The sequence below is a fragment of the Pithys albifrons genome, chromosome 13 (assembly GCF_047495875.1).
Source record: "Pithys albifrons albifrons isolate INPA30051 chromosome 13, PitAlb_v1, whole genome shotgun sequence".
NCBI classification, from domain to species: domain Eukaryota; kingdom Metazoa; phylum Chordata; class Aves; order Passeriformes; family Thamnophilidae; genus Pithys; species Pithys albifrons.
In genome coordinates, this window is record NC_092470.1 from 6,021,536 (window position 1) to 6,039,306 (window position 17,771).

The 17,771-nt window shown below is 48.2% G+C and overlaps 1 protein-coding gene across 8 annotated transcripts in view; it reads left to right on the forward strand.

Annotated features, from left to right (window-relative positions):
• Positions 1–17,771, forward strand: part of MYO9A (myosin IXA) — a 164,555-nt gene that overhangs the window by 109,847 nt on the left and 36,937 nt on the right. For all 8 annotated transcript variants that reach the window (XM_071568066.1, XM_071568065.1, XM_071568070.1 and 5 more), the window contains 5 exons: positions 5,798–5,919; positions 6,939–7,080; positions 7,743–7,938; positions 12,075–12,194; positions 15,788–15,863. In XM_071568066.1, the coding sequence (XP_071424167.1) occupies positions 5,798–5,919; positions 6,939–7,080; positions 7,743–7,938; positions 12,075–12,194; positions 15,788–15,863 (656 nt within the window). The remainder of the gene's footprint in view (positions 1–5,797; positions 5,920–6,938; positions 7,081–7,742; positions 7,939–12,074; positions 12,195–15,787; positions 15,864–17,771) is intronic.

The following is a 17,771-nucleotide window of genomic DNA, read 5'->3' on the forward strand; positions in this document are numbered from 1 at the left end:
TGCTGAATGAGCAATAAGTGTTCCATGGGAGGGAGTCATTCCTGGATGGATAAATCCTGGCTGGACAGGTTCCCCACACCTTGTTCCCTTTTCCAGCAGTGAACATTCCCAAGCTGCCCAGGATGGATTTTAGGATGCAAATGTCCAGGAAGGAGCTTTGACAATGTTTATCTCCCTTCGTTTCTCATCTGACAATGGCCCATTTGAACATATTAGATAATAGAAGAGTATTTTGAGGATTATTTTAAGCTGGGAAGTCAGCTGGGAATGGAAAGAGACAGGGAAGGGGGTAAATTCCTGGTTTCTCACTTTGCAAACACCGCCTGAGGCTGAGGCAGATGGTGTTGGAGGCAAGAAGGGAGGAATTTCACACCCTGCTGTTTAGTCGGGAATTTTTATGCCAAATATATTCATTTCAACATCCCAAAGTAACTGTTTGTTGTGTGGCCCTGCCCGAGTTGATGTGACAGGAGCACGATGGGAAGGGTTCCCACGTGGAGTTATGCTGGGAAGAAGGATTTTTCACTTGATTTCCCACTCTAATCTGGGAATTTTTCCTGTGTAAATGAGATTTCCCTGTGCCTTGGTAAGGGAAGGCTCGGGGAGAGGAGCTCCTGGAGCAGGGCTGGCTCCAGCTGGGAGCTGGGGGAGCAGCTGGTGGGGCTTTTCTGCTGCTCTGGGGAGATTAAATGTGAGTTTGGGGCTGTTGCTCAATGCTCACTGCAGCCAATGGCAGTATTCCCATGGGATATATAATCCCATGCTCCTATGGGATAAAGCGTCCTGGGCACTGAAATGCCCAATGCCCTCCAGCCCTCGTTAAATCAGCAAATTTTTTACCTTTATATCCCATGAAAGGGCAACAAATTTCATAGATTGTGTCAAAAACTTTAGGTCTGATTTTCACCCCCTTTGGATCTGAGTTTCTAAGCCTTCAGTTTGTGCTTTTGGACAGATGGGAAACTTAAGATAGTTTTTATTTTGTATTTTTATCACATCTCCTCTTTCATTTCTTCTCTGCTCCTGGTCACTCCCTCCAACCACCTCTGAATTTTACCACAGGGTTTTGGGGAGCAATATTAATCTTCCCCATTCCCCAGGGAACATGACACTCTAGATAAGAGTGAGTTTAAAAGTTGTATTTAATGCTTTCTCCTCTAATTGTTTTTATTTACTTGGTTTTATTCACTGGTTTTCTTCACTGTTGCCCATGGCTGGATATGAAGTAATTGATAATGGAGCACGTGTGGATGTGGGAAGGCACATCCAGCATCTCCAAGATTCTGTTGGGCTCGTGGGTGTTCTCTCCCACTCCAGATCTGTAAATCTTTAAACCCAGCCTGGATTAGGACGTGTTTAGGTTTGGTTTAGCACTGCAGTAACCTCCTGATAACAGCCCTGGGCTGATGCTCCCAGGCAGATAACAGGACTTGGTTCTCAGCACCTTCAACTCTAAAATGATGGGATTTTTCTGTTCCTGGCAGGAGGGTTTCCACCAGGCCTTGTGGAAGGTTTTCCTGCTGCTCAATATTTGTATTTGAATTTTAAGCCCCTTGTTCTGAGGGCCTTAAGCAGTGTTTTTATGCTGGGTGGGTGGGGGCAGGCAGGGTTTGTATTCAGTAGTGCTCAGCTCTCTTTGCCCGGCCCCAGGTCCCCCTTTGGTGACACATCAGCGTCCCTGTCCTGCCCGTGTCACCATGCTCAGGGCACCAAAGTTGTTCTGAACGTTTGGGAAGTGTGAATCTCCTCGTGGTGCCTCCACAGGTCACCTGGAGAACCATCAGTGGCATCCCACCCAAAAATTAAATGAAAATATGGAGCTGCTGGACTCTGAAAAAAACCCAAATGGCTTTTTTTAGTTCTTTGCTCCATTTCTGTTGCCAAGTCTGGGATTTTAGTACTCTCCTTTCCAGGGAACTTGCATTGCTCCACTTCCCAGCTGTCCAGGGGTGGGAGGAGCAAATCCACACATTTGTGCTGGGACTAAGGGTGCCAAAACCAGGGCTCTGTGGGCTTGGCTGCACTAGAAACTTCTGCAGATAGTGGTGATCTCAACAGTTTGGGTCTTGATGGAAAGATGGTCTCATAGGAACAGGCCATTTGAATCGGCCCCTGGACATAACTCTGTTGGAAGGTATAAATTTAGGCTGATTCTGAATTAACCTCCAGTCTGAGGTTTTTTGGTTTGAATGGACTGAAGTGTTTCATGTTGTCTTTGTCTTGTCAAATGAAAACCTCGTGTTGTTTGGATGGAATTCCTTAATATTCCAGTGCTCTGCAAGGATCCTGCATCCAGCAAAGGATGGCAGAGGCTTTATTGTCCTACTCAGAAGTGAAGGAATATTCTAGAGGTGGGAATATTTTGGAGGTGGCTTTTATGGATTTAAAAATTCCTGAATTCCTCAACTCTGCAGGAAGACAGTCAGGAGAAGATGAATATAGAAATCATATAGAATATTAGTAGCTGCAATTTATATCAGTTTAACGTACATAGGATTTTACCCCAAAGCTTCTGCCTTTATGTGGACAATCTCTGAGACCAGGAAACACCCCAGGGATGACAAGGGTCAATCCCAAAGCCACAGTCACATCTTATGAGCTGTGATCCTGAAGGCAACCAAGCCAGTAACTGGAATAATGCTAGGAAAAAAGGAATAAGGGGAGGGTTTTTTCCACTTGAGCTTTGGAATGGTTCCTGCTGCTGCTGTCTCGAAAGGAGAGCACATGCCTGAGTTATTGTGGAAAGGGCTGTTAGCTGAGGACTTTAATCCCTCTTCACATTTGGCCAACACAGCAAGAGGTTGCAGTGGGGATGGAATGAGGGGAACAACCCCAGAGCCTGGGACTGAGTGTTTCTGACCCAGCCCAGAGGAAACAGAAGAGCTGAGGAGGGAAAATGAGCCAAAATCCTGCAGCTGAAGGAACTGAAGCCAGGAGGGACGTGACCACTGGCCTCAAGTCTGTGGAAGAGCTGAAAATGAACCTAGAGAAGTGGAGACCTTGAACTCTGGTCATTTGGGGTCATTTACCAGAGTGCAGTTAAAAAAAAACTCAACATCTGGCATTGCTAATTAGTGATGTTGCCCTGATTTCATAGAATCACAGAATGGATTGGGTTGACCTCCGAGATCATCAAGTCCAACCCTTGGGCCAACTCCAGTCCCTTTACCAGATCATGGCACTCAGTGCCACGGCCAAGCTCAGCTGAAAAACCTCCAGGGATGGGGAATCCACCCCCTCTCTGGGCAGCCCATTCCAATGCCTGAGCACTCTCTCTGCAAAGAGTTTGTTTCTGCTCTCCAACTTCAATTTCCCCTGGCAGAGCTTGAGCCCATCATGCCCCCTTGTCCTATTGCTGAGAGCCTGGGAGAAGAGACCAACCCCCACCTGGCACAGGAGAAGTTTTTGGTGTGGGGTTTCACAGCCCCATTTCCTGTGTGGCTGCCAAATTCCCACATGGAGTTATGGCTGTCTCCAAGCTCCTGGAGCAGAGGTTTGTGCCTGCTTTGGGTGTGTGGAGACCTCAAACTCTGCATAATTTGGGGGCAGCAAAAATGCAAGGGCCCCACAGAAGTGGTTCGAAGAGTGACAGTAATAAAGAGGTGAGTCCAGTCACCTCCCCCAGCCCTCGGGAGCGCCGAGGGAGCTGCTCTGGGATCAGCTCCGAGATTTATTGCTCTCCGGGTGCTCCGGCCAGGCTTGAGCTGGCAAAGCTGGGACTAATGGACCCTGCACTCCATTAAGGGGCTGTCAGGGGCAGGTGGCTGATGAATGATACCAACTCCCACTGCCACCATCCCTCTCCTGCATCACTCGGGAGAAGCTCCGGAACATGCAGGAACTTCTTTCCTGGGCTTGTGCTGAAAATGCAGCGAGTTTTACTCAAATAGCTGATTCCCAACTCCCTGTCATTTCCAGGGAAGTTGGGAATGTTCTGTTGGGTGTCTCCTGTGTTGTAGTTGCTCTGCAGGAACTTAAGGGAAAAGAATGAAAAATTAAAGTTCGTAATTTGGAGTTGTTCCATGTTTTCAGGAGTTGTTTGCCAATGGGATGGGTTATATTATGAACCCAAAAGGCTTTAGGGATGTTAAAACCTCCTTGTAGGCCTGCACAGAGTCTGCATTGCTGGGTTAGGGTAAGACAACATCTCCAATTCAGGACCTTGTAGGGGTTTTCAGCAAAGATTTCCTGGTGAAATGTCTCAAAGCACTTGAGGCTCTTTAATTCTAAAAATAATATTTGTTGCCTTCATGTTAATTTTGGATGAGGAGAGTTGGATGAACCTTCTGTAGTTGTTTGCTCATGTTAAAAATAAAGGCAGGCACCCATAATAATGATTTGGATTGTTAGAGAGATGCATCAAATCAGGATTTTGAGGGTTTTTTCTTTTTTTCTTCACTTTTGCCATTGAAATGTTCTGCAGCAGAGAAGCAAAACCACAGCTTGGCTTGGTGGGGCTTTTCCTACCACACAGAGTAAGGTGCACGTTCCAGTTTCTCATTTAGAGAGTGAGTCACAAGCCTTACAAGCATATGATAAAAATTATGATTTTTAAACTCTGCTTTCATCCAGATGCCCTTAAATAATTCCTGCATATGAGCTCTTGAAGTAATCCAGCTGAAAATCTGTCTCAGAGGAGATAAGCTTTATAAGAGAGGAAGAGTTTGAGTTATTTTGGTGGAAATTAAAAAGCTTTTTTTGCCTCAACATGAATTTGGGGACAGATTCTCACTCGTCCTGGAGAGGGCTGTGGTTCTGCTGGTCTTGGGGTGGTGACATGGCTACCTGAAGGGCTCTTGTTAGCCATGAATAGTGTGAGATCCAGAAGTGCAGAGCCCAGGGAAGCAGGAAAGGGAGTTTTATTGCTTTTTTATGTCATTAAGGGAATATATTGTATATATGTATGTACCACCACGTTGGGTGACCCAAATCCCCCGTGCCCTGGGCTGATCCCACAGCGTGGGCAGCAGGGGAGGGGGGGATTCTGCCCCTCTGCCCCCTCAGGTGAGGCCCCACCTGCAGAGCTGCCCCAGCCCTGGGCAGCAACAGCCCAAGGAAGTGGAGGTGCTGGAGCGACTCCAGAGGAGGCCCCGGAGCTGCTCCAGGGCTGGAGCCCCTCTGGGCTGGAGCCAGGCTGGGAGAGCTGGGGGGGTCACCTGGAGAAGAGAAGGCTCCAGGGAGACCTGAGAGCCCCTTCCAGAGCCTAAAGGGGCTCCAGGAGAGCTGGAGAGGGACTGGGGACAAGGGATGGAGGGACAGGGCGAAAGGGAATGACTTCCCACTTCCAGAGGGCAGAGTAAGATGGGATATTGGGAGGAAATTCTTCCCTGTGAGGGTGGGCAGGCCCTGGCACAGGTTGGGCAGAGAAGCTGTGGCTGCCCCATCCCTGGAAGTGTCCAAGGCCAGGTTTGGAGCACCCTGGGATAGTGGAAGGTGTCCCTGCCCATGGCAGGGGAGGAATGAGATGAACTTTAGGGCCCCTTCCAACACAAACCATGCTGTGATTTAACACCAAGCCAGGAGAAGGAAAACAAGAATCCCTGCACAGCCAACCTGTGTCTGAACAAACATCTGGTGCTTCTGAAATTATGAAATGCCGGGTGATTCTCTGTGGTTTAGGTTGTTCCAGGAGGGTTTTTTTATCATTCTTTCTGCCATCACAGGAAGCATCAATGGCACACAAACAAAAGAGACTTTCATTTTGGTAAATTGTGCATCGATTTCCACAAACCCATTTGAATTTCACCCTTTATTTTTGCCTGTACCAAACATTATGTCCTCTGTGGGGCTTTTTTAGGAGGAATATAGAGCAGAAGGAATTAGCTGGCACAACATCGACTACATAGATAACTCCTGCTGCATCAACCTGATCAGCAAGAAGCCAACGGGGCTGCTCCATCTGCTGGATGAGGAAAGCAAGTGAGTAGGAAACTGCTGGCTTTGCCAATGATATTTGGGTTTTCACTTCAAATGTGTTTATCCTTCAGTTTTACCTCTTGTGATTCTTCCCAGGAAGGTGCTAATTAGCTCACTGGGCTGATTGGTGTCTGCAGTTTGGTTTTTGAGGTGGTAATGCAAGCAGTGTATAACCAGCAAGCTGAGCAAAAAACCTTGACAAATTACCATTCCATTTCTTTTTCCAGAATTTCTTCCATTAAAGGGAAGGGGAAAAGTTTCCTTTGCTTCTCTCCTCATTTCTCTCCCTGTCTCTTATGGTGTAACAATGGGAAGGTGCTTGAGGTTGAGCTGAGCGAAGGCAGAAGTGCAGGTTGTGCTGTTGTTGGGGTATAGGATGGATTCATCAATTGCTGGTGCAGATGAAGCCAGGAGAAGGAAAGCAAGAATCCCTGCACAGCCAGCCTGTGTCTGAACAAACATCTGGTGCTTCTGAGGGCCCTCCTGTGCAGGGGCTGCACTTCCCCAGGGCTTCAGGGATGCAGCTCAGATCTGCATCCCTGGTTCATCCCTATGGAAGTTCCCAGATGGGTGTGTGCCTCTCGGGCTGTCTTTGGGTGGAAACCTGGGAGCAAAGCGGCTCTTCCATTGGATACTCCTGCCAGTTCTCTCCATGTGAAGGGCAGGGAAAGGCCAGGTGGGTTTGCTGAGGTCACCTCTGATCCTCTGGCCCAGAGCACAAGGTCTCCTCCCCCATTTGCTTGGAGGTTTCTCCTCTACCCAGCGATGCTGCCCCAGCAATTCCATGCTGGGCTGAAACACCTCAATTTAGGGAAAGTTGGAAAATACACCCCCAAGGTGCAGATTTACACAGAGCTGGAGGATGGAGGGTGGTCTTGCTCCTACCCAGGGTCTCTGCCCAAGCAGACACAGAAGTGGAAGCTCAGGATATCTCTGATTTCCCATTTGTGGCCAAGAAAGAAGAGTTTAAAAGACTTCCCTGTGGGTTCACAGCTCTCTCCTGTTTAATTCTCTCCACTCAGTTTTCCTCAAGCCACAAACCAGACGCTGCTGGACAAATTTAAGCGTCAACACGACGGGAACTCCTACATCGAGTTTCCGGCGGTGATGGAACCGGCTTTCATCATCAAACACTACGCCGGCAAAGTGAAGTACGGAGTCAAGGTCTGTTCCCCAGCTGTGCCCTGGCAGTGGTTTCCATTGAAATCTGGGATGGGGAAGGACAGGCTCCACAGACATGTTTTGGAGAGGACTTGGCTCAAGAAGAGATGTGAGGGTTGGGAGAGAAGTGTTTGGTGAAAAGCTGATGGGGATTTTTGGGCTTCCTGTTCTCCTCCACATGGGCAGTTGGGGGAGGAATTCATATTGGTGCCACATCCCAACAATAGGTTGGAATGGGGTGTCTGGTGACCTTTCCAGGCTTGGTTTGTGGAGAAAACCTGAAGTTTTCCTCATCAGTGGCTGTTTCTAAGGCAGGTCACATGAGCTCGGGTCTCAGCATCCCCCTGTCATGGGTCCTTCCTGAAATCCCACACGATCAATTTCAAAGTTGAGCCTATTTCTAGTCATGGCAGTTACTGGCAGAGGGAATTCTGGTGGGCAGGGGAGCCTGGGGGAGAAACAGCCTCTGGATTTAATAATTTTTCTGATGGAGTAAATACCCATGATAAGCATCAGAGGTGATGGTCAGAAAGAGACATCTAAATGGGAGCAGAAAAGGAAGACAAAAACAGCATTGAACAGTTGAGGAAGATCTTGCCCTGAGTTTCACGTGGATATTGTTTATTTTTCCCTCTTCTCTCCCCTCGCTCTTCCTCCTTCCCCAGGATTTCCGGGAGAAGAACACGGACCACATGCGGCCGGACATCGTGGCGCTGCTGCGGAGCAGCCGCAACGCCTTCATCTGCGGCATGATCGGCATCGACCCCGTCGCCGTGTTCCGCTGGGCCGTCCTCAGGGCCTTCTTCAGGGCCGTGGTGGCCTTCAGGGAGGCTGGGAAACGATTCGTGGAGAAAAAAACCGGTACGTCTGTGCCTCTCCTAACACTGTTTTGCATCAGCAGTTCAGGTCTAAAATATTGTCACACTGGTTTAAGTAGCCTGATTTAATAGGAGTTATCAATCTGTTATAAAACTCATTAAATAGCAGGTAGGTTTTTTGCAGAAGTGTCATTTAAAGGTGCATTTGGATTTTAGCATATTACAAGGTAATATTTTCACTTTCCTGCTCCTTGAGTTTTTCCTTTCTGTAGGAGGCACAAATAGGAAAACCTGAACATTCCAACAGAGATGTAGAAATTACCCAGCAAAAGAGACCAATTTGTTCTTAGGAGTTCTTGAGCTGTTAGAAACAGCAAAAGGCAATAATTCTTCTCTGTCATTTTCCAAGCTGTTCACCCTTTCAGCTCCAAGAGAGCGTGTCTCTTGTGTAGCAAAATTCATGGCTTTGCAGTCACCCAGAACTGCTTCACGGGCACTAAATTAATGGGAAGTGGTGGTGCATCATCATGCAAGGCCTGGCTGCGCTTTGGGAGCATTTCTCTGCATCAAGCAATTTGGGGCAGACAGGAACAAGCCATTCCTGTTCATCTCTGGGCACAAGAGGGCTTGAAATTCAGGATGAAATTAGAGCCTTGGCAGGGAAAACGTCAGCTGAGTTAAAATTAAGCCCAGAGCTGCCCCCTGGATTATTTTTTGTTCAGAGAGATGCATTGTGGAGGAGCCTGGGACGAGGGGCATAAGGATGGAAACTGTACAAGCAGAAAGAATTATTTTCTTGGGAGTAAATCCCAAGAAGAGCAGGAGGCAAAAAATGAGCTTTCAGCTCTTCCTGTCGAACTGCTCGGGTGCAGTGGGAGGGGGAAGATGTTCCTTGTGCCCCAGAATGTGTCTGGCACAGCCAGGCATGTTTGTGGAAAGTGGGGCTTCATGACACCGAGAGGGAGATGGCAAAGACCTTTGGCTTCCAAAGCCCATCTTTGCTTTTTCATCTTGCACAAAGCCCAGGCTGAGCTAAAGGAAACTGGCCCAGGACATGATAGAAATGTGTTCACTCTTGGGAAGTAAGAACCGATTTCAAGCCCTGCTTCACTTTCTGTGTCTCTGGTCGTGCTCATCTCCTCACTCCTCAGCGGCCCTTCTGCTCCTCAGTGTGCAGTTTGTGGCCATAACTTGCTTACATCTATCTATATCTATATCAATATATAGGTATAAATTGGAGTCCAGGAGGTTTGCAGACAGTTGTGAGACTCAGTTCTTGCATTGCCTTCTCTTTCCATGCCAAAACTAACTAATCATAGTGATGGCTGAGTTTCTAAACCTTTTCTAGCATGTGGGGCTGCTCTTTTATCTGTCTGGTGTCCTTTGGCCTGTTTCAAATGCCTGTTTTTGTGCTTTGTAACCTCTGGGGTTTGAGTCAAAGAGAAAGGAAAAACCTACAAATGCTCAGAAAGCTGGAGAAGGTTTGTCTTCAACCTCCTAACGACCCTCAGACCATTTATACCCTTAATTTCTGTGGGCATCAAGTTGGGTAAAAGTCATGAGAAAGTCACCAGAACTGGTGGGAGGAGGTTACCTAAATCCAGTTCCCATACTGAGGTCACTTTATCCATGGGGAAAGCCCTACAACTGATGGTGGAGCTGGCACTCACTTTAAGCTCTTCCTGCCTTCTTTGGGGAGGTACCCACCATCTCCTGGCATGACCACCCAGACTGGACAGGGCTTGGAGCAGCCTGGTCTAGTGGAAGGTGCCCCTACCCTTGGCAGGGGGTGGAACTGGATGATCCTGAAGATCCCTTCCAACCCAAACCATCCTGGGGTTCTGCCCTCTGCCTGGGTCACCCTTAGTGAGGTGAGATCCATAGCAATGTTTCCATCCACTTTGGCTGCCGTGGCTTCATGTCCACCTCCCACTCAGTTGTGTCCTCCACAATCCATCCATGTCACCACAGCACCACAGAGCAGGTGGCTGTGGACGAGGGGACCTGGCTGAGGGCCTGGCCTGTGTCTGGCCAGTGGGATCCCCCCAGTGCTGGGTGCTGGAAGCCCCTTCTCCCCAAACCAGAGCAGAAAAGCCCCAAAGTGATATTTGCACCTGTGGCAGAAGATGTTTGGGAGTGATTAAAGGATCACTAAAATAACCCCATCTCCACAGAAAAAACAGAGAACCAAAGACAGCACATTTGAGGTTTATTTGGGGTTTTATCAAACTTTGATGGCTCTAATGAGCCCACAGACATGGGGCTTTTGATGCAATGATGGTGGCCCAGTGGGAATGACTCTCTCATGTGTGTTCATACATGTGTGCATGTTTAATACCCATGTAGAATTCTTTTTCAAGGCAGGTGTGGTGAGGCAGCAGGGAAATACCTGCAACAGGCTTCTTTCATCAAAGGCTCTTTGCACTCTCCTGTCTCAACCCCAGCTGGGACTCTCTCTCTTTTCCCCATCCAAGACACCCCTGCAACACCCAACAGGGATTTTCCTGGAAAATCCCTGGCTTATGGATAAGCAGCTCTGCAAAAATTGTGCTCTGCTTTCCCTTTGCATCATGCTCTTGGTTATCTCCTCCATGCCAGCAGTGCCCACCAGCGCTGCGGATGCTTCTGGAAGGACCATCAGCACTTTTTCCTGCTGGCTTTGGGGACTCTGCCTATTTTGTGCTCCTGATAGTGCAGCTTTTGGTAACTGGGATTGTCCTCGTGAACCTGGAGGTGAAGAGCAGCCAAGGGGTGTCACTGGGAAGTTTTTTGGGTACCTTTCTCACCTGCCCAGGTGCTGCCAACTGTGCTCGGATGGAACACAACCTGCAGTTGGCTGAAGGGTGGAATTCTTCAATAATTTGGTTTTTAATTATTTTTAGCAGTGAGGATTGAAATGGTCCAATAGAACTATGTGTTTGAACTAGATTTGTTTGTGAACTTGGCTTAAAGGAACATTATCAAGTGGTTTAGGGAAGAAATTTGGCCGATGGGCTTTTTTTGCTGTATCATTACTGCAAATTTATTACACAAAAAAACCCCTAACCCTTTGGTGGAAAAAATGGTGCTGTTCATATAAACCAGGCTGTGGAGACGCCCAGCTTTCTCAACTTGGTTTTGCTGGACCCAAATCCTCTTTCTGATGAAGGTTTTGTGGTCCTGGGGCCATGCCCACCCTCGGTGGGCTCTGCAGTTGGGTTTGGCCACCAAGGGTTGGTCCTTGGGTCAGTGCCTGCTGTGGGCCTGCACAATAACGCAATAACACCTCAGCAAAAACAATCCCGGTGGCTTCTCCAGATTTGTCTCTGAAGCTGGGCACCAAAAAACCCAAACTCCTGTGAAATAATTAAAAACCCCCACCTGTGTTTGCCAAATAAGGGTGACAGCAACAAAAACCTCAGTCCTTGAGGTCCCCCTGGTGTCAGTGTGAGGAGGACACCCCTTGAGAATGTTCCTTTGGGGAGTTCCTTTGGGACCTCTCTGATGATTCGATGTGTTGGTATTGAATGTTTCCGTACGTGCTGACACAAGGTGACTGCTCGGTGACCTCACCGCCCTCACGGGAGCGCCGCGTGTCCCTCGGCGTGGCCGTTCTGTGGTGACGGGGCGGTGCTGCCCCTTGGCACGGAGCCACCCGTGTGACTCTGCTCCTCCCTGCGGGCACAGCTGGGCCACCCACACTCCTCTTGGCTCCTTCCAACTTGGGGCCAAACTCCAGTCCCCCCTCGAGGGATGTGGAGCCCTTGTTTAATGCAATAAATTGGTATTTCTCCCTTTAATTGCCAATGTCTGAGCAAAGTGTGGCACTGGGCTGTGAGGTGAGAATTCCAGGTGGCCCTGCCAGGGAGTTTCTGTGCTGAGAATTGCGGGAACCTCCTGGCAGAGGCACAGGAAGGGTTTTAAAATTAGCAAAAGTAAATTTATCTAATAATCTAATTTTTGCCCAAATAATCTTGGAGTGATTATGAAGTGATTATGCTCTGGCTAAGAAGGATTACAGTAGGGGTTGGGATGTGGTCCAGCTCCTGTGCCGAGGAAACCAAAGTTAAATTGTGTCGGCACGAGCCTTGAGCTCCCACGTCCCTCGGGCTCAGCCTCGCCCCTCCCCTGATTTCTGCTCACATAATCTCTCTCTTCTCTTCATTTTTTTTTGTTTTTGTTTTTATTTTGCTTCCCAAGGGCATGATGATGCAGTGCCATGTGCGGTTTTGAAAAGTGTGGATAGTTTTAGCTTTCTCCACCACCCAGTCCATCAGAGGAGCTTAGAGATCCTGCAGAGGTGCAAGGAGGAGAAGTACAGTAAGGCTCCCCACCCGCCCTCCCCCCGATACCACACTCACACCAGAAATGGAAACCAGGTGCATTCCGTGTCCAGAGGGTAAAAAACAGCGCCCCAGGAGCCTTCCAGCTTCACACCAGTGCCTTGGAGCAATTTAGAGCCTGTGGGGAAATCATCAGGCAGAGCTGGAAGAGGAAAATGAAAAGCAAAGTCACCTCTCTGGAGGTTCCCCATCATTTCGTTGGCGGTTTCCCGCTGGCGTTAATCAGGAATATTCCTGATACCAGGCACAGGGCTGGTACTGCTGGAATTCAACTTCATTTGGGTTTGACTGGGCTTCAAAACTAACTCCAGCCTGTGAAAATATTGTCTCCAAGGGCTTTTACTTCAATCAGAGGCATTTGAAGTTTTATTTTATGGAATAAGTCAAGATGCGCTTGGTCTCCATTTCTTCCTCCTCACTCCTCTGTCATGTAACAAACTCATCCTGCATGACCACATGGACAGTCCTGCCTGCACTGCTCTGTTTTGTTTACATATATGAGGAGAGTTTTGGTGCTCTCATGTTTAGATCCCCCATTTCCCTGCCATTGTCCTCTTCCCTCGTGTTGCACGTTGAAGCCGACGGCCCCCGAACTCGGCTGTGCACGGTCTGCACGGGCTGAGCCTCGGCCCAGGGGGCTGAAACCTCATAAAATTTAGGGGGAAATGCAAACCAGCACTTTTTCTCTGCAGGGCTGAGCGTGGTAAGTGCAGTAGGTGCATGTTAAGCCTTCACAACTCTGGGTTTCCTGTTAGAAACCTCCTGTCGGGTGTCTGGGCTTCCTGTGGGGTTGGGAGAGCAGAGCTGGCTTGTTCTTAATTTAGACTTTCATTCTGATTTGAGCTGCATTATTTTTTCCTGCAAGTTCCCACCACTGCTGTAAGAAAATATAAAGGAGTAATACTGAATTTGACTAGATTTTAGATTTTATTACATGGTGGTGTGCTGAGTGACCTCACTGATACTACTAAGAAACTATTGAGAAAGAAGGTGATTAACAGTAGAGTGATTTTACTTGCAATTAATTCATCAATTTAACTTTAATTTGCAAGTTTACTCAGCAGTTTGGGAAGGATTTGAGGGGGTTATTTGCAGTTGTTTAGATGGGAAGAAGGAAATTCCTACAACTCAAGGAGCTTTAATGTAATGGAAAGAAGCAAAGTTGAGCTCAGCATCTTAAACCCTCACTTTTTATAGACCAGTCCACACATTTGGGCTCTCTCAGGATTAACCCAATGTGTGGATCTGGGATCACCATAGTTTGGGAATTGGCCAAGAGCATCTGCCCAGACCAACGAATAATTCCTGTTCAGCATCCAGAAACCATTCCCACCTTCCCACAGGGTGTGCTCCTGCTTTCCTGGGCTCCCCAGCTTTGGCTAAAACAGCCTGCCTGATTTTTCTGTGCAAATTCAGCAGTCTGGGGGCTCTGCAGGCAAAGCTGTTTGGGCTGAGCTTGGCTCTGGAAACTGGACTTTCCCAGAAATCAGCTGAGGTCACATCCATGTCATCCTTGAGAGAGGAACTGAGATCATCTCCTTGTCTTGAATAGTGCAATTACTTCTGAACAAAGAGGGAAAACTGATGGATTTGATGAGCTGATAGAGAGATTCCCTTTAGGTGCCTGCACATTCAGCCTCCAGAACCAACTGCACACCCTCCCCTGGCCATCCCAGCTGCTTCCTTTGAGTCCATCAGTTCAGAGTCTTCCTCCAGAGCGAGGTTTAGACACCCCTGAGCTCAACACCAAAGCTCTGCTGGTTGACATTCCCAGTAGACTGGGATTATCCAAAGCTCCCCTCAACAAGGACAAAGACCTGTTGGACTAATCAGCCTCTGTGCTTTAACAGGGAAGTATCCAGGCATATTTACTGTATAAAAGTAGACCCAGCTGGACCTTTCTTAGTCTAAAACCAGCTACAGAAAGGACTAATGCACTATTTCAAGCAGATTTCCTGTTTATTCCTGTTTTTTCCCTCTTTACAAATGGGTTTCTGTGCTGTAAACCAGCAAGTTTGGGCAGAGAAATGCCAGTCTTGGAAGAGGTGAAAGAACACTGCTAGGATAGGAAATGTAAGAAAATAAAAGGCTTAAATGGCAAAAAAATGGATTGAAAAGAGTTTGGAGCTCAAGGCACTTGGATGGATTATCTGCCTTGTTTTCCAAAAACCTGCAGAGTTGGAGATGCCAAACATTCTCAGCAGGAGGGGTTTGGTCCTGGCTTGTAGCACAGGAGGGATCAAAGCTGACCTGTGGCAGCACATCCCCAAATTCCCTTTTGCTCACATTCCTGGGACATGTGGGCACCTTTAGATACAATAACTTCACCAAGTGGACCATCAGCCCTTTCAGGCACCTCCTGCCCAACATTCAGCTCCAAGACAAGCTGTTAAAACACCCCAACAGGTTCAGGAGAACAGGAGATGTCCTGTCTTTAACAGGATGTCACCCTGGAGCTTTGGTAGGAATTCACCTTCTCCTCAGGGATCTCAGGCTCTGAGGAATGGCAGAGCAGCAGGACCAGCTCAGGTCTCAGCATATTTGCTTTATGTTCATCTTTGAGAACAAAAGGATCCTCAGGACACCTTTTAGCCCAGCACCTGGGCAGTATTAAAGAGGAAAATGATGAATGTGGGTTCCACTAAACCAGAGTTTAGACCTCTTTCTTTTTAGAGATTTTTTTTTAGCATTTTTTCCACTTCTGATGTCTCAGGGTAAAATAAAATCCATTTTCCCACATTCAGGTGAGCCCTGAGATGTTTCCTGACTCACAGCAGCAATTTCCAGACACTTAGAAAATTGCTCAGCTGTTTTCATGTCAAACTTCAGATTACCAGATCTTTAAATTTCGGTGGTTTAGTGGCTTCAGGAGTGTTTTGTTGTCTCCAAAAATTGTCTCCTGTCTTTCTGAAATGCTTGGTTACAAAACATTCCCACTTGGGGGAAGATGACAGCTCAAAACAGCTGCTCTTGTAACCATGTGTGGCAGCTTCCTTGGCTGAATATAAAATAGATCTTTTATTAGAGGTATCTTATTCTATATAAGTTTCTCTAAAATAGATATCAGAGGATAGCAGTTCAATGGGCAATCAAGCCTATAAAAAGCAGTATACAAAGTATCTCCTACTTGCTCTACATGCCTCAATACCTGTAGGGAGGAAGAGAAGTGTCCAAGGAATAAATGGCCATTTTCCCAAGCACTCTCTTTATGTCCAGGTGTTTTGCCCAAGCAACTGGCTTGTCCCATGCATGGTGGAAACCTTGGGAATCTCCTGGCCCTGCACAACATGGGTGGCTGGTCCCCTCCATCCGCTTCTTCCTTCATGTTTGCTGGGACATGGTACATGTGTGGGAGGGCAATTAGAGGGCTTGAGTGGTGTTAATTAGTCCCGAGGGTGATGACTGTGGCAGAGGTGGGAGCAATGGGCATGTCGTCATCCTTGGCACCCGGGAATGCCCAGCCTGTGCCAGGACACGCCCATGCTCCTCCTCAGGGCTCAGCTGGGGCTCTGCCAATGGGCTGTTGGGGCCGAGTCAGGGGGAAACATCTTCCTTCATGTGCTGCTTCAGGTATCACTCGGAAGAGCCCACGGACACCGCTCTCTGACCTGCAGGGAGTCAACACCATCAACGAGAGGACCCAGCGGTAAGGCCCTTTCCACGGCTGGGAATGTGGGCTGGGAGAGCATTGCCTGGAGTTACAGGTGACTGTATTGGAGTTCCTCCCACCTTGGCTCTCTGTGTCCTCTCTTGGTTCTCTCTGTGTGATCAGATCTGAACATCTTTGCCTGGCTAAGCAGCAGGCAGGGAAAGCGACTTCCCTGTGTCCAAGGGCAGCATTTGGAGGTGGGGTGGTGGCCCAGGTGGTGAGGAGCTTAAAAAAAGTGAATGGATGTGCCAATATCAAGGAATAATCATTTAGGGAGGGTGGGTTTGGGGGCAGAACTGCCCTCACACGGTGTGTGGTGGCTCAAGGCACCCCAAAGTGGGGAGCTCTGGGAGTTACAGGGTTTGAGGTGGAACCTTGCCAAATGCTTGCCTGTTTTTGAGGCAAAAAGCACATTTAGCTCAAAACTATTCGGTTTTTACAGATTTTAGGTAGAGTTATAGTTTTTAATCCTTCCTTGAAGGTTCTGGCCGTGTGAGCAGCTGCTTAATGAGCCCAGCTTGCTCTGAGAGTTAGTTCTACCCTTGGAGATGCAGATCTGTGCCTCATGTGCAAAAGCTTTTACATATCCACTTCAGAATTAAGTTGCTTGTGAAGCCAGAGTCTTCATTTCCAAGGGATATCCAGGCACTGGTCCTTTTCCCAGCTACTCTTGTGCTACCCCTCAGCAGACCCCAGAAAGTCTGATTGTCCCAGTCCCACCTCTGAAGGGGCACGGTGCCTCTCTGTTTCCCTCTGAGCAGAGGGGTGTGTGTGCTGGGCAAAGACAGGAGGTCAGAGCAGCCTCAGCTCCTAAAACCCCTACCTGAAGCTGCAGACCTCCAGCTGTGGCTTCATGGCTGCTCTGAGTTTTGAGAGGAGCCCAGAACAGGTCAAGAGGAGTCTGAGACTGTCTCCTGAAACATGTCCATCAAATCTTGTATCTCAGAGAGTTCCCTTCCACACAAGGTAAAATATCCTTTAAATACATGATCAAACATCATTTTTAGTGGCTTTAATGTCAAATGGCCATGACAGAATTTAGATGGGCTTTTTTTTTCTTTTGCCTGGCTTTGTTCATCATGTGCCCTCTGGGTGCCATCAAGACTAGAATGTCCCTCTTGCTCTGAATCCCTTCCCTTTGAGAGTGCTGATGGTTCCCTGCTGAAGGAGAACTGAGTGTTCTCACATCATTACAAGTTGACTTATTTGCAGTGGTCAGAGAGGATGGAATTTTTATTGAATTGATGGATGGAATTCACTTACTGAGTGAGAGGAGAAGTCCATGTGGTGCAAGCACTTCCACCCTGGTCTGGGAAGGTGATGTGACCCTGGTTGTCTTCACATTAGTCTTTCCCAGCCCTCTTTCTCCTGCTGCTGCAGCTGCTGGTGCTCAGATCTGCTGGGCCCATGGCAACGTTTGGGGCAGGGCAGGTTGGTGTCTCCAGAGGTGACGTTTACTCTCTCTCTGGCAGCTCTGCTTGCGCAAGTTTCCCTCAACATAACGTAAAGTGAAACTTTGTCCCTGTGGAGATCCCCACATGTAGATAAGAGGAGTCCTGCAGTTCCTCCAGCAAGCCTGGGGTGCCTGAGGAACCCTTGGGAAGTGGGATGAGCCCTGGGTGCCTGAGGAACCCCTGGGAAGTGGGATGGGGCTTCCCTTGCCTGCCCAGCTCCAGCTTTGGAGCTCGGGCTGCCAACAATTTTATAGCCCAAACCATTTCAATTATCTCAGCAAGGGGCCATTGTAAAGGCAGGGAAAGTCCTCCTGACCCAGACAATGAGGGGACATGATTATTTACCGTGGGGTTTGGTCTGTGGTCAGCTCTGTTGGTGTGGCTTAACCCACCCCAGCAGGGAAGACGACTTGCCTCAAACAGCCAGAACTGAGAGCAGCAACTGCTTTGT